This window comes from Chiloscyllium plagiosum, chromosome 20 (assembly GCF_004010195.1).
Source record: "Chiloscyllium plagiosum isolate BGI_BamShark_2017 chromosome 20, ASM401019v2, whole genome shotgun sequence".
NCBI classification, from domain to species: Eukaryota; Metazoa; Chordata; class Chondrichthyes; order Orectolobiformes; family Hemiscylliidae; genus Chiloscyllium; species Chiloscyllium plagiosum.
Genome location: NC_057729.1, coordinates 58936818 through 58951480, shown reverse-complemented (window position 1 = coordinate 58951480; position 14663 = coordinate 58936818). Strand labels below are relative to the sequence as shown.

The 14663-nt window shown below is 44.1% G+C and overlaps 1 protein-coding gene across 3 annotated transcripts in view; it reads right to left on the bottom strand.

Moving 5' to 3' along the window:
- Positions 1-7342: 7342 nt before the first annotated feature.
- LOC122559930 (tyrosine-protein kinase HCK-like) overlaps positions 7343-14663 on the bottom strand; it is a 33455-nt gene continuing 26134 nt past the window's right edge. For all 3 annotated transcript variants that reach the window (XM_043710038.1, XM_043710040.1, XM_043710039.1), the window contains 4 exons: positions 12966-13042; positions 11609-11762; positions 9866-9997; positions 7343-7654 (listed from right to left, as the gene is read on the bottom strand). In XM_043710038.1, coding sequence (XP_043565973.1) covers positions 7488-7654; positions 9866-9997; positions 11609-11762; positions 12966-13042 — 530 coding nt within the window. In that variant the 3' untranslated portion in view covers positions 7343-7487. The remainder of the gene's footprint in view (positions 7655-9865; positions 9998-11608; positions 11763-12965; positions 13043-14663) is intronic.

Sequence of the window (14663 nt, the reverse complement as noted above, 5' to 3'; positions counted from 1 at the left end):
TCTGACGTTAACGCCAACCGTTCCCGCCCAATTTCCGACGTCACCGGACCGTATCCGCCCCTTAGTGTCTGCGTCTGACGTCGCCACCAACTGGTCCGCCCTTTACCTGACGTCTCGCGGATAGGCCCCGCCCATCTAGTGGTTGCGTTTTTCTTTCACCGGTAACTGGCCCCGCCCCACAGGAGCCTGACCCCGCCCACTACCGATAGCATGGCGTCACTCCAGGGAGATGATTTGGGTCAAGGGTTCGAGTCCCGTCACGTTTGGTGCAGACTTCTAATTTCTATAAATTTCTGGAATTAAAAACTGGACTGAATGGTGACCATGAAAAACCATTGTCATTTTTTGTCAATCTGGTTCGCTAATGTCCTTTTATGTGAAGGTCATAGAGATGTACAGCACAGAAACAGACCCTTCAGTCCAACTCATCCGTGCTGACCATCCTACCCTAATCTAGTCCCACCTGCCAGCACCTGGCCCATACTCCTCCTGGGCGGCACGGTGGCACAGTGGTTAGCACTGCTGCCTCACAGCGCCAGAGACCTGGGTTCAATTCCCGACTCAGGCGACTGACTGTGTGGAGTTTGCACATTCTCCCCGTGTCTGCGTGGGTTTCCTCCGGGTGCTCCGGTTTCCTCCCACAGTCACGAAGATGTGTAGGGTCAGGTGAATTGGCCATGCTAAATTGCCCGTAGTGTTAGGTTAAAGGGGTAAATGTAGGGGGTATGGGTGGGTTGCGCTTCGGCGGGTCAGTGTGGACTTGTTGGGCCCAAGGGCCTGTTTCCACACTGTAAGTAATCTAATCTAATCTAATCAAACCCTTCCTGTTCATATACCCATCCAGATGCCTTTTAAATGTTGCAATTGAACCAGCCTCCACCACTTCCTCTGGCAGCTCATTCCTTACACGAACCACCCTCTGTGTGAAAAAGTTGCCCAATTTGGTCCCTTTTGTATCTTTCCCCTCTCATCGTGAACCTATGCCCTCTAGTTCTGGACTCCCCCCGACCCCAGGGAAAAGACCTTGTCTATTTATCCTATCCATGCCACTCATGATTTTATAAAACTCTATAAGGTCACCCCTCAGCCTCCGACGCTCCAGGGAAAACAGCCCCAGCCTGTTCAGCTTCTCCCTATAGCTCAAATCCTCCAACCCTGGCAACATCCTTGTAAATCTTTTCTGAACCCTTTCAAGTTTCACAACATCCGTTGTGAAGTTCACCGTGGTTGGCACGGTGGCACAGTGGTTAGCACTGCTGCCTCACAGTGCCAGAGACCCGGGTTCAATTCCCGACTCAGGCGACTGACTGTGTGGAGTTTGCACTAACTCCCCGTTTCTGCGTGGGTTTCCTCCGTGTGCTCCGGTTTCCTCCCACAGTCACAAAGATGTGTGGGTTAGGTGAATTGGCCATGCTAAATTGCCCGTAGTGTTAGGTTAAAAGGGGTAAATGTAGGGGTATGGGTGGGTTGCGCTTCGGCGGGTCGGTGTGGACTTGTTGGGCCGAAGGGCCTGTTTCCACACTGTAAGTAATCTAATCAAAGTAATCCTTACGATAGGAGGGAGACCAGAATTGCATGCAATATACCAGCTAGTATAAGACTGGCATGGACAAAGTTAAAAACCACATAACCTTCTAGCCCAACAGGTTTGTTTGGAAGCACTAGCTTTCAGAATGCTGCTCTTTCATCAGGTAGCTAGTTATAAACCTGTTGGACTATGACCTGGTGTTGTATGATTTTTAATAGTGTCCTTTAGTGAGGGAAATCTGGCATCCTTCTGGCATGGATTTCACCAGTTTCCTCATTTCCCCTCCCCCCACCTTACCCCAGTTCCAGCCTGCTAGCTCAGCACCATCCTCATAACCTGTCCTACCTGTCAATCTTCCTTCCCATTTATCCGCTCCATCCTCCTCTCCGACCTTTACCCTCACCTCCACCCACCTATTGCTCTCTTAGCTACCTTCTCCCCAGCTCCACCACCCCCTTCCATTTATCTCTCCACTCCGGAGGGTCCCAGCCTCATTCCTGATGAAGGGCTCCTGCCCGAAACGTCAATTTTCCTGCTCCTCAGATGCTGCCTGACCTGCTGTGCTTTTCCAGCACCACTCTAATTTTGAATCTGATCTCCAGCATCTGCAGTCCTCACTTTTGCCTATCGTTCTGACATGGTTTAGCGTAAATGTAACTCCAGACCGACAGCAATGTGGTTCATATGTACAGCTGTACTGCAGACCCTTTTGACCAACTCATCCATGCCAACCAGATATCCTAAAATGATTCAGTCCCATATCCCTCTAACCCTTCTTATTCATGTAACCATCTAGATGCCTTTTAAATGTTGCAATTGTACCTGCCTTCCACCACTACTTCTTCTGACAGCTTCTTCTTTACATGCACCACCCTCTGTGAAGAAAAGGTTGCCCCTCAGGTACTTTTTAAATCTTTTCCCTTTCAAGCTATGCCCTCTAGCTTTTGACTCCCTTACCCTGGGAAAAAGACCTTCTATTTATCCTCTCCATACCCCTCATGATTTTATAAACTTCAAGAAATTGCTCCAGTGAAAATAGGCCCAGCCCATTCAGCCTCTCCCCATAGCTCAAACTCTCCAATCCCAGCAACATTCTTGTAAATCTTTTCTGAGCCCTTTGAAGTTTCACAACATCCTTCCTATAGCAGAAGTGACCGTGCTTAACTATGATCAATAAATGTTGTTAGTGAGTGAATCTCATTGAGTTTACACCCCATGAATGATTTTACAAAAATCAGGAAATGATGTTGAAACCCATAAGGAATACTTTCCACCCTGGAATATCCTGTCCAATTTTGGACACCACTTTTGGAAGCCAGGATGGAGGACTGAATGTGAGAGCCGGAGTAGCACAATGGGCTAAATGACCCCTCCTTGCTTGACATTTAGTTTCTATGGTTCCAATCACAATAATCTCACATTCTTTCAGGTCTGAGATTTCTGACATGGAGAATGAGAATATATCCAGGCAGATTGACTCGCTGTCATGTACTGTGTCTTCACTCCATAAACGATGCGTCTGATGTCAGTTTGGGGAAAATATTGCACAGAAAACCCAATTATCCATATTTAAGATTGACAGTAACATGTATGATGAAGAACTTATGCTCAAACCATCGACTCTCTTGCTCCTCGGATGCTGCCTGACTGGCTGTGCTTTTCTAGTGCCACACTTTTTGACTCTGATCTCCAGCATCTCTAGTGCTCACTTTCTCCTATTTAGAGGCATGTATTTGTACATTAACATTATAGAATTCCAATTTCAGTGTCTTCTGTGCAATTCTGGAATCTTCACTGAGGGAGGGATGTAACTGCACTGGAGACGATGCAGAGAAGATTTATCAAGGTGTTGCCTGGGCTGGAGAGTTACAGTAATAAAGAGAGATTGAACAGATTGGTGTTGTTTACCTTAGAGCAGAGGAGACTGAGAAGGGATATGATTGAGATGTATCAAATGATGAGTGACATAGACAGAGCAGACACGAATAAACATGTCTCCATGGTGGAGGATCAATGAACTGGAGGCAAAATTTTAAGGCTAGGGGCAGGAAATTTAGAGGGGATGTGCAGAAAACATTTTTCACCCAAAGAGTGGTGGGAATCTGGAACTCACTGCTACTAAGGGTGGCAAAGTCAGAAACCCTCATAACATTGAAGAAGTATTGAGATGTACATTTGCTATGCAACAGCAGACAGGTCTATGGACCAAGTGCTGGAAAATGAGATTGGTATCGTTAGGTAGTTGGTTTTGACCAGCACAAACTCAATGGGCTGAAGGACCTTTTTCATTGTTGTAGACCTCTATGATTCTATGACTTATCAATAATTTCTTTTACACCACCAAAGTATTTAAGTTGGTATAGGCCAACAAGTAACAACGAAAAGCTTTTTATTTCAAAATAAATGACACATAATTCCAGAACGAGAAAAGGCATCACTTGAAGCACAGCCTGGTGAGGGCATAGTTGGTGCATTTCTGTGGCATATGCACAAAACTTGAACATTTTAACTTTTACAGAAACTCTGTTCTAAATCTCAGAATTCAATTTAACAATTGGCACAGTGTTCACTAAAATTGCTTCCACTATATTCTGTCCCTATATAGTTCCTCCTGAACCGACACAGATTGAAGCTAGAGATTCCACATTGATTTGCAAGGAATTCATCACCTAGTGATTTCAACTTGCCATGGATCCCAGTTAGCTGTGTATTCCTTTGCTGGCAGGTTTAAAAATGTTCTGTCTTCTTTATAGCTTTTTTCTGTAATGGTTTTTGTTTGAAATTCGAGACTAGTTGCAACCATGAAGAGGTTATTCGAAGCTAAGAAATTCAAAGCTCCATTGTGAAAATAGTCAAGGAAGAGGCTGTCAGACTCTCAAGACCAGGAATTGAAAGAAACCTGTAGATATTATAGAAGGGAATCCTCTCTGGTGTTTAAGTACTGTAAAGAGGTGCTGTTAGGAATGGATGGAATATTGTATTTTTACTGTAAGTTTTGGAATCTTTTAAATGTGTTACTTGTAAACAACTTGGTTTTACTATTTTATCTTTCTTTCTTTTGCATAATAAACTTTTGTTTCATTGTTAAAACCAGATCTGCACTGTTATGTTTTTGTATTTCAGTAAGAGACCACATCATTAAATAAAAATGAAAAGATCTATCGAACCAGATTTCAGAGTTGATCTGCTGGGGCAGCATGGTGGCTCAGTGGTTAGCACAGCTACCTCACAGCACTAGGGTCCTGGGTTCAATTCTAGCCTCAGGCGACTGTCTGTATGGAGTTTGCACATTCTCCCTGTATCTATGTGGGTTTCCTTTGGGTGCTCCGGTTTCCTCCCACATTCCAAAAGATGTGCAGGCCAGGTGAATTGGCCATGCTAAATTGCCCATAGTGTTAGGTATATTAATCAGGGTTAAATGCTGGGAAATGAGTCTGGGTGGGTTACTCTTCAGAGGGTCGGTGTGGACCTGTTGGGCCAAAGGGCCTGTTTCCACACTGCAGGGAATCTAATCTAATGATAACATTATATCCAAACATTACATTCACAGAGTGGGCTAGCATCAATCTATTAGACTATAATTGAGGAGCATGCATTAATAAAGTGTGCTGCTTCAAGTCATTGAAGGTCGGGTGGAGATATTTAAATCTTCAGGTCACAATACAATAATGATACAATAATGATAGCAAGAACATAACTCATAAAAGTTACACTGACATACTGACTGCGAGACGGAAGAAAACAGAATGACAAATCTTAGTTGATATTTTCACCCTTATCGAAAATGAAATAATGCAGCACTAACAAAGGACTAAACTGTGAAACCACTGGTCTGGGTAAATTGGGAAGATTCCCTATCAGGCTATTTTTCTGAAGGTGCAGTGAACTATTTCCTAGAACAGAGTAGAAAAAAACCCTTTCTAAAACAATCTGAAATTCATAACAACCAGCAATCTGCAACAAATCCAATCAGTGGATTTTAATAAGGTAATCTCCTCAATCAAATCAAATTTCTTGATTTTGTGCTTTAAATAATTAATGCATTTCAGAATCAGATAATTGAATACACTGATGAGAATATTGTAGTTCAATTTCTGTTTCAAAGAGCTTCTCGAATCAGTCTTACTAATGAGATATCGATAAACTGGAGCTCTGGGCAACGAACATTTCACACAAATAAGTAACCTCTCCAGGAGACACCTTGTCTCAGACTGCACATTTTTCTCACTAAAGGTCTTCACATCGCTCAGCAAAGTCAAATTGGTTTGAGTCATTCTCAGACAAGAGTTCATTCAATTTCCACACCAAGTCAAGATTTCAACTAGAGTAGCCAAATGTTTACAAGAGGACTAGGAAGCCAAGTGGATGCGGATACATAGAAAGGATTTACGTTTCTATAGTAAGTACCATTCCTGACCTCAGCACCCCCCAGTGTGCTTTATAACTAATGTTGTACTTTTAATGTGTCGTCACTATTTCGTTAAAGATCAACTTGCTAAGACATCTCTACTGCTCGAACTTTAAATGATATTGATCTTGCTTTGTGCACCTCCTGTGTAGCCGTAAGCCAGTCTGTCTCGCTCAGATTAAGCTCCCTATGATCCGTATGCTTTTGTTTGCATTGATCTGCCTGCACTACTCCCAAAACAAAACTTTTCATTGTACTTAGGTACATGTGACTACAATAAACCAAATCAAATAAATTCAAATGGGACTTGAACCCATACCATCAGGCTCAAAGGCAGGGACACTACCATTGAACCTCAAGACCCTTTGTGTAGTCAGGGTTATTCTGTAGGTAATGCAGCCAGTAATGTTGAACATATCAAGCTCCCAGCAATAGCACTGAGCTAAATCACCTAAGTAATTAATATTGACCAAGACACCAGGAAGAAACCCTTTGGATTTTCTTCAGACATCATGATGTAATGCTCTATATTCATTTGAAAGGACAGATGGGGCATCAGACCCAAAGCCAATGCCTGTCCATATTGGTACTGTGTTAAATTGATATAATCTCTGTTACCCAATGAGAACATATACCTTTTTGGTCCAGTGTAGAGAACCGCATCTAGAGAGAGCAGAAGGGTGGTGAGGGAAATTGCAATGTTGCAGTGATGTCGAATGGTGTGTTTACATGACACCGAAACAATGGAAAGAGCTACTAGACTGTCCTGTATCTAACCTGGTAATGCTCAGTGTGTTACTGTGACGTGGAACTTGTCCATGCCACCTAACTCTGTGATCTGCCTGCATTGCTCGCAAGACAAAGCTTTTCACTGCGCCTTGGGACACGTGACAATAAATTCAATTCAATTCAATTCAACTCAACTGCAGCAAGGCAGAGAGCCACCACGTTAAAGAGAGCAAAATTGATAAAGTGTGTGTCTTCAAATTACAACTCATTCCTCTGTTCTCTGTTAGAAACTGGAGGACACTGTGGTTATAGAAACATTCTCAGTCACCTTTCCCAGTGAAGGATTCAAACTGATTTTTAGCAAGGCATTGGCTTTGACATTTCTGTCTTCCTTTCGGATTAGATTAGATTAGATTCCCTAAAGTGTGGGAACATGGCCCTTCGGCCCAACAAGTCTACACCGACCCTCTGAAGAGCAACCCAACCAGACCCATTCCCCTCCACCTAATACTACGGGCAGTTTAGCATGGCCAATTCACCTGACCTGCACATCTTTTGGACTGTGGGAGGAAACCGGAGCACCCGGAGGAAACCCACGCAGACACGGGGAGAATGTGCAAACTCCACACAGGCAGTTGCCCAAGGCAGGAATTGAACCCAGGTCCCTGGCGCTGTGAGGCAGCGGTGCTAACCACTTAGCCACTGTGCTGCCCACAATAATTCATTGTGGTTTGGTTTATCAGATATAGTCAGTCCTGGGAACAACAACACACTCTGGATGATAAAACAAGGACTGAAAGAGTTAGCACAGCAAAGGAAGGGTCAGAGGTTTTGCAGCAGGTCACGCAGTAGTTGAAATGATGGCCGGCTGCAGGGCTCCTCCTCCCAGCACATCAACATGACATAATACAGCTCCTCTGGGCAGCCCAGGGGGCGTTGCATGCGAAGACCACTTTCCAAAAACTGAACAGTTTGTGCAAAGGTTAGACCTAAAAACAAGGAGACAGCAATGAATTGCCCAATACAGGTTAACCAGTAGAAAGAAAGATCCATCAATAAAAATCAGATGGCAGTGAATGTGAGCATGAAGTCATTGCACTGTTGTAAAGGCTATCTGGTTCCAAAATGTCTTTTATGGACGCAAACTCAGTCACTGAAACTCAGTCACCGAGTTTTAAGTCTCTGATGAAATGTCACTGACCTCGACCTTTTCTTTATTAAAGTCACAGAGGGGATGTAAGTGCATTGGCTGGGTCAGCATTTACTGCCTGTCCTTAGTTGCCTTTGAGAGGGTGGTGGTGAGGTACATGAACTCTCAGCACAGACCCTCTGACTGGTTTTAGCATTTCCTGTTTGTAAATTAGCTGCATTTTGTTTCTCTATTTAATAAAATCAAGGATCCCAAATGCTCACAACTCTCTCACCTTTCCCAATTTCTGGACGTAAAGCCCAGGGCTTCCAGCCCATGCACATCCTATCAAATAGCACCCTTTAGTTTACATTGCCTATTCATGATCTTCCAACCAAAACATACCGATTCATACTTTGCTATGTTAAATTCCATTCCCATGTGTCAGCCCGTTTCTCCAATCTGCCTGTATCCTCCTAATGCCTGCTACCTCTTCATTGTTTTGTACTTTTCCATGTCTCATGCCATCTGCAAAGTCTCAAATTACATCCTGTATACCCGAACCACAGTCATTCATGTTCTCATGCTCAGTTCCATAGAGACATAGAAAATAGGAACATACAGCCCTTTGAGCCTGCAACAACCTTCAATATGATTGTAGCTGGTCATCCAACTCATGAGGTGAAGACATTCCTCCTCATCTCAGTCCTAACTGGCTTAACCTGTATTTTTAGACTATGATCCTTGGTTCTTGACTCCTGATCATCAGAACATTCATCCTGTGTTTACCCTGTCTACTGCTGCTCGAATTTTATAGGTTTCTACGAAACCCCCTCATTCTCCAAAACTCAAGTGAATATGGTCCAAAGCAATCCAGTGTCGCTTCATACGTCTGTCCGACCATCCCAGGAATCCTTCTGTAGATCAGTCTCCATTGCACTCCTTCTGTTGTCAGAATATCCTTCCTCAGATAAAGTTAAAGATCACACAACACCAGGTTATAGTCCAACAGGTTTATTTGGAAGCACTAGCTTTGGGAGCGCTGCTCCTACATCAGGTGGTTGCCTGATGACCACCCGACGAAGGAGCGTCGCTCCGAAAGCTAGTGCTTCCAAATAAACCTGTTGGACTATAACCTGGTGTTGTGTGATCTTTAACTTTGTCCACTCTAGTCCAACACCAGCAGCTCCACATCGTGGCTTCCTCAGATAAGGAGACCAAATTACACACAATACTCCATGGTCTCACCAAAGTCTTTACAATTGCAGCAAGATATTCCTCCTCCTGTATTCGAATCCTCTCACTATGAAGGCCAACATACCATTTGCCTTCTTCACTGCCTGCTGCACCTGGAATTCTTACTTTCAGCAATTGGGAGAGAGTTAAAGACGGGTCATGGGACTTGAAACAACATCTCTGCTTCTCTCTCTTCAGATGCTGCCTGACCTGGCTGAATTTCTCCAGCATTTTCTGTTTTTACCTTTCATGACATTGAATATCCAATGGACTCAGGGTCTGTCACTCCAGATGAAGTCTAACCAACAGTTTGAACATAATTTTTGCATCTTTGTGCATTAGCTCCAGAATCTGGGATCTTCCTAAGTTTCTGAAGAAGGGCTTATGCCCGAAACGTCGATTCTCCTGTTCCTTGGATGCTGCCGGACCTGCTGCGCTTTTCCAGCAACACATTTTCAGCTCTTCCTAAGTTAGGCAATCCAGTTAGCCCTAACCCTTATTATTAATGCTTTCTGATGGAAGTTATTTATCTGGATGCACAGCTCATGATTCTATGATCTCATACCACTCCATTCTCAATATTTCTTTTCTCCAACTCATTTAGTTTTACACAGTGAATTGGTAAATGCTGCCAATTGACACTCAGGCTGCATCAGCTGGTGTTGTATGAACACACATCAGTCACTGTAGATATTTCAGAAATGTGACTTGTCTAAAGGCCAAGATTATGTCAGTGGTGGTTGGAAGTAATGTTGGATGTTGTCAGTCTATAATTGGCAGTTCAACATCTTCACCATTCACAATCATTGGTTCCTTGGGTAAAGGTGGCACTTACCTGGGTATGGTGTCTGTCCAAAAGTCACCAGTTCCATCAAGAAAATCCCAAAGGACCAGACGTCAGATTTTGTAGTGTGTGTCTCCTCTCTGAAGACTTCAGGTGCAGTCCATTTAACTGCAACCTTTTCATCTGGAAGCACAAAAGCATGGGTATTAATTGGACAGCTCTTTCATAGAGCTGACACAGGTATGGTGAAGCGAATGGCCTTCTTTGCAGGATTCTATGATTTTATAAATGGCCCGCATGACGATGCATGGACTGAGATGGATAGCCATATGGGTAAAGTTTGTGTTGGATGGTAGGTCAATGGCCACTATTTTAGGTAAACTATTGCCTTCCCACCCCTCCTGAGGGACAGTGTAAAATGCAGTTTGAGGGTCATGTGAAATGAAGCGAGAAATTGCATATCTACAATCACATAACAGCCATTTAATTACTTTTGAAGAGTCTTTGCCTTCTAGGGCAGTCCCTCGTGGTTGAGGATGACTTGCACTCCTGTTTGATGAGGTTCTGGGATGGCCAATGCATGATTTGCACATTTTACCACATGCATAGCATGTGGTGCTTGAAGGGTCAGAGAGATGAGAGTTTTATTTGCTCCCTCTGATAGCTCAATATCTCCTTCACATGATCTAATGGAGTTTCTCAAAAAGCTCTGTCCTTTCCCCAGCAAGTCTTCTTCATTTTGGGCAGACACAAACCATTGAGCCATGTTTGAATCGGGTCAGATTAATGCTGTCACCGTAGCTACTCAATGGCAGTTGACTATTTGATTGCTGTTGACCTCACATCCTGACAGTACGTTTGCTGATGTCTACTTGTCTGTACATGGACGTTTTCCAACAAAATAAATGTGCAACTTAAAACAGAATTTTGCCTCCTCTGCCCACCCTGAAAGTGGCGAGGTTAAATCAGCCTTTCTACAGTGATTCAATGGTTAGCACTGCTTCCTCACAGTGCAAGGAACTGGGTTCAATTCAAACCTTAGGTGACTGTCTCTGTGGAGTTTGCACATTCTCCCCGTGTCTGTGTGGGTTTCCTCTGGGTGCTCCAGTTTCTCCCACAGTCCAAAGATGTGCAGATTAGGTGGATTGGCCATGCTAAATTTCCCCTAGTGTCCAGGGAAGTGCAGGCTAGGTGGATTAGCTATGGAAAATGCAGGGTTACAGGGATAGGGTTGGTCTGGAAGGGTTGCTCTTCGGAGTTCAGTGCAGACTCGATGGGCCATATGGCCTCTATCTGCACTGTAGGGATGCTTGATTCTGTTCAGTCCCTAAATTAGATCCATTCACTCAGTACAGGGAGGATATGTATCCTGGAGCTTGGTCATTCTCAGAGCTCAGCCGTGTATTAGATACATTCATATAGCTCGCTGCACTTTATTACCCAGAGTGTCTTCCGGGTTTCTATTGAAACACAGCAGGAAGTGACCACTGAGCCCCTTGATCCTGCTCCACCAGGACATGGCTCATCTTCTGCTGGAGTCCCAGAGCCTGCTCTATTCTCTTCATTGTCTCACACTCTAAAATCTATCAACGTTTGTCTTGGACATCCTCAATGACTGAGCATCCACAGCCCTCAGGGAATACCAAAGATTCACTACCCTCAGAGAGAAGACATTTCTCCTCAGCTCAGTCTGAAATGGCCACCTATATCTCATTCTGTGCCAATGACCTTGTGCTTTTGATTCCCCAGCCAGGAGAGACATGGTCTCAACATCAAACTTTCAGTCACACATACCTTTCAAGAGGATGTATCTCTGTTCTTTCAGTTTCTGAGTGAGGCTGAAATCTCCAATTTTGCACTCCAGGTTACCATTGAGAAGAATGTTTGCCGATCTCAGGTCTCTATGCACATACGCATTCTCTTCCATATAAAGCATTCCATCCAAAACCTGCAGAAATCCAGAGGCTTGTCACCACTGGTTGATTTCCTCCCATATTGTCTGATTTCACTCTCTCTCAGTGTGATTCCCAAGGGTCCTCCAGGTGGTCTTTGGTAGGGGGCTGCTCCTGAATACAAGTCACTGACCCAGCAATGTCACAGCTGAGAACCAGCAGAACTTCCACCCTGACCACCCTCACATTGTCACACACCAGCCCAGATCCCATGTACCCAGCCTGAGTCAATATACATGGAATTACAGTAATGTGATTTCAAAGCACCAACTATGTTGTTTGTTTGAAATCAGCACGAAAAAAATAATAGTTCATCAGAAGAGAACTACTGTGATCATATTATAACTTTTTAGAACATTTCAAGTAAATATATCTGTTATAATTGTATTTTATTCCTTGAATTTCTAAGAAAATGAATTAATGCGATGTGGGTGTCACTGGCTGGGTCAACATTTATTGCCTGTCCCTAGTTGCTCCTTGAGAAGGTGGGGGTAAGCTGCTTTCTTGAACTGCTGCAGTCCATGTGCTGTAGGTTGACCCACAATAGCCTTAGGGAAGGAATTCCAGGATTTTGACCCAACAACACTGAAGGAATGGTGTTATATTTCCAAGTCAGGATGGAGAGTGGCTTGGAGGGGAACTTGCAGGGGGTGGTGTTCCCATGTATCTGCTGCCCTTGTCCTTATAGATGGAAGTGGTCGTGGGTTTGGATCGTCGGTGAATTTCTGCAGTGCATTTTGTAGATGGTACTCACTGCTGCTACTGAGCGTCAGTGGTGGAGGGAGTGGATGTGTGTGGAGAATGAATCAATAATTCCCTTGTGATATTTAATGAAAAACACGAACGCACATACATTTATTTCATTTAGGAATTAAAAAGCAGCAAATCACATACAACCTATATAAAAATCCCCTTAACTCCAAGAAGTTGTTTGCAGTGGCAAGTGAAAAGTGGATGGGGAAGGACTGGGAGGTGGGTCAAAAGGCTTTTGCCCGAAACATCGATTTTCCTGCTCCTCGGATGCTGCCTGACCTGCTGTGCCTTTCCAGCACCACTCTAATCTTGACTCAAGTCTCCAGCATCTGCAGTCCTCACTTTCACCAAAAAGGCTGTTTACCCCAGTGGTTGGTACAACAATATGTTTGTGAACTGCATCCTGTTAACTGGAAAAATGCAGCACCTCACTCAGGTACACTTACCTGTAAAGCAAAGTCAATCAGCAGCACCAATTCCAACTGCCTACCAAGGTCACTCCTCAAGTAACTGTTTAGATTCCCTTCAGGAGCAGAAAACAGATCGGTTATTTCAAGTATCTCTACTTTTTAAGCTTTGCCCCTTTGTCCTAGACTTTCCAACCAGTTGAAATAGTTTCTCTCTGTTGACATTATCTGTTCACCTTAATATCTTGAACATTTCTATCAAACCACACCATAACCATGCAAAATAAAAATCAAAAGAAATGTGGATGCTGTAAATCAGAAACAAAAACAGAAATTGCTGGAAAAGCTCAGCAGGTCTGGCAACATCTGTGTAGAGAAATCAGAGTTAATGTTACTGGTCCGGTGACCCTTCCTCAGAACTGATGGTAGGCTGGGAAAATGGCAGTTTATATGCAGAAGGTAAGGTGAGGGGAGAGAGTAAAGAGTAAACAATAGGTGGGGATAGAACCCAAAAGGAGAGAAGAACATTTGGGCAGACAAAGGAGTGGATAACAATCTGACTAGGAGGGTGAATAGCTGTTAATGGAGACTGTTAGTGGCTAACAATAGGTAGTGTGTAAGGGCAGACCGTTAAATAACAAGGCCTGGTGTGTGGGGATTAGGATAAGGACATGACTGAGCTCAAACCTTAAAGTTATTGAACTCAACGTTAGGTCTGGAGGGCTGCAGGGTCCGAAGTGGAAAATGAGGTGCTGTTCTTCCAGCTTGTGCTGGGCTTCACTGGAGCACTGCAGCAAGGCTGAAACAGAGATGTTGGCCAGGGAACAGGGTGGGGTGGTAAAGTGGCAGGCAACTGGAAGCTCAGGGTCATTTTTTGTGACAGAACGTAGATGTTCTGTGAAGTCTATGCTTCATTTCCCCAATGTAGAGGAGACCACGTTGTGAGCAGCAAATGCAGGAGGCTAGATTGAGTGAAGTGCAGGTAAAGTTCTGGAAGGTGTGTCTGGGTCCTTGGTTACTGAGGAGGGTGGAGGGAAATGGGCAGGTGTTACACCTTCAGCAGTTGCAGGGGAAGTTGTCATGGGGCTGTGGGGGTGGTGTTGGGAGTGAAGGAGGAGTGGACCAGGGTGTCCTGGAGGGAATGGTCCCTGCGGAAGGCAGGCAAGGTGGGGAGGAGAATGTGTGACTGGTGGTGGCATCTCACTGGAGGTGGTGCAAGTGTCCACTAATGATCTTTGGTATATGGATGCTGGTAGGATGGTAGGTAAGGACAAGGGGAACCTTATCAGTATTGTGGGAGGGAAGAGAGGGCGTGAGGGTGGAAGTACAGGAGATGGGTCAGACCTGGCTGTGCTGAGGAATGCTCGGTTGAGGAAGAAGGTGAACATTTTGGTGGCTCCCTTGTTGAAGTTGATATCATCAGAACCGATACAGTTAAAAATCACACAACACCAGGTTATAGTCCAACAGGTTTATTTGGAAGCACTAGCTTTCGAGCGGTGCTCCTTTGTCAGGTAGCTAGTGGGACATGATCATAGGACACAGAATTTATAGGAAAAGATTAAAGAGTCATACAACTGATGAACAAACCTAGATTACTGTTAAATCTTTCTTCCTTTAGAATTGGTTGCAGGATTTGATTCATTAATATGTAAATCCCACAACTTCTTTCAATCACATTCCTGAGATAGCTTAAGGTTTTATAGATAAAGGTGACATCTCAACTCAGACAATGCA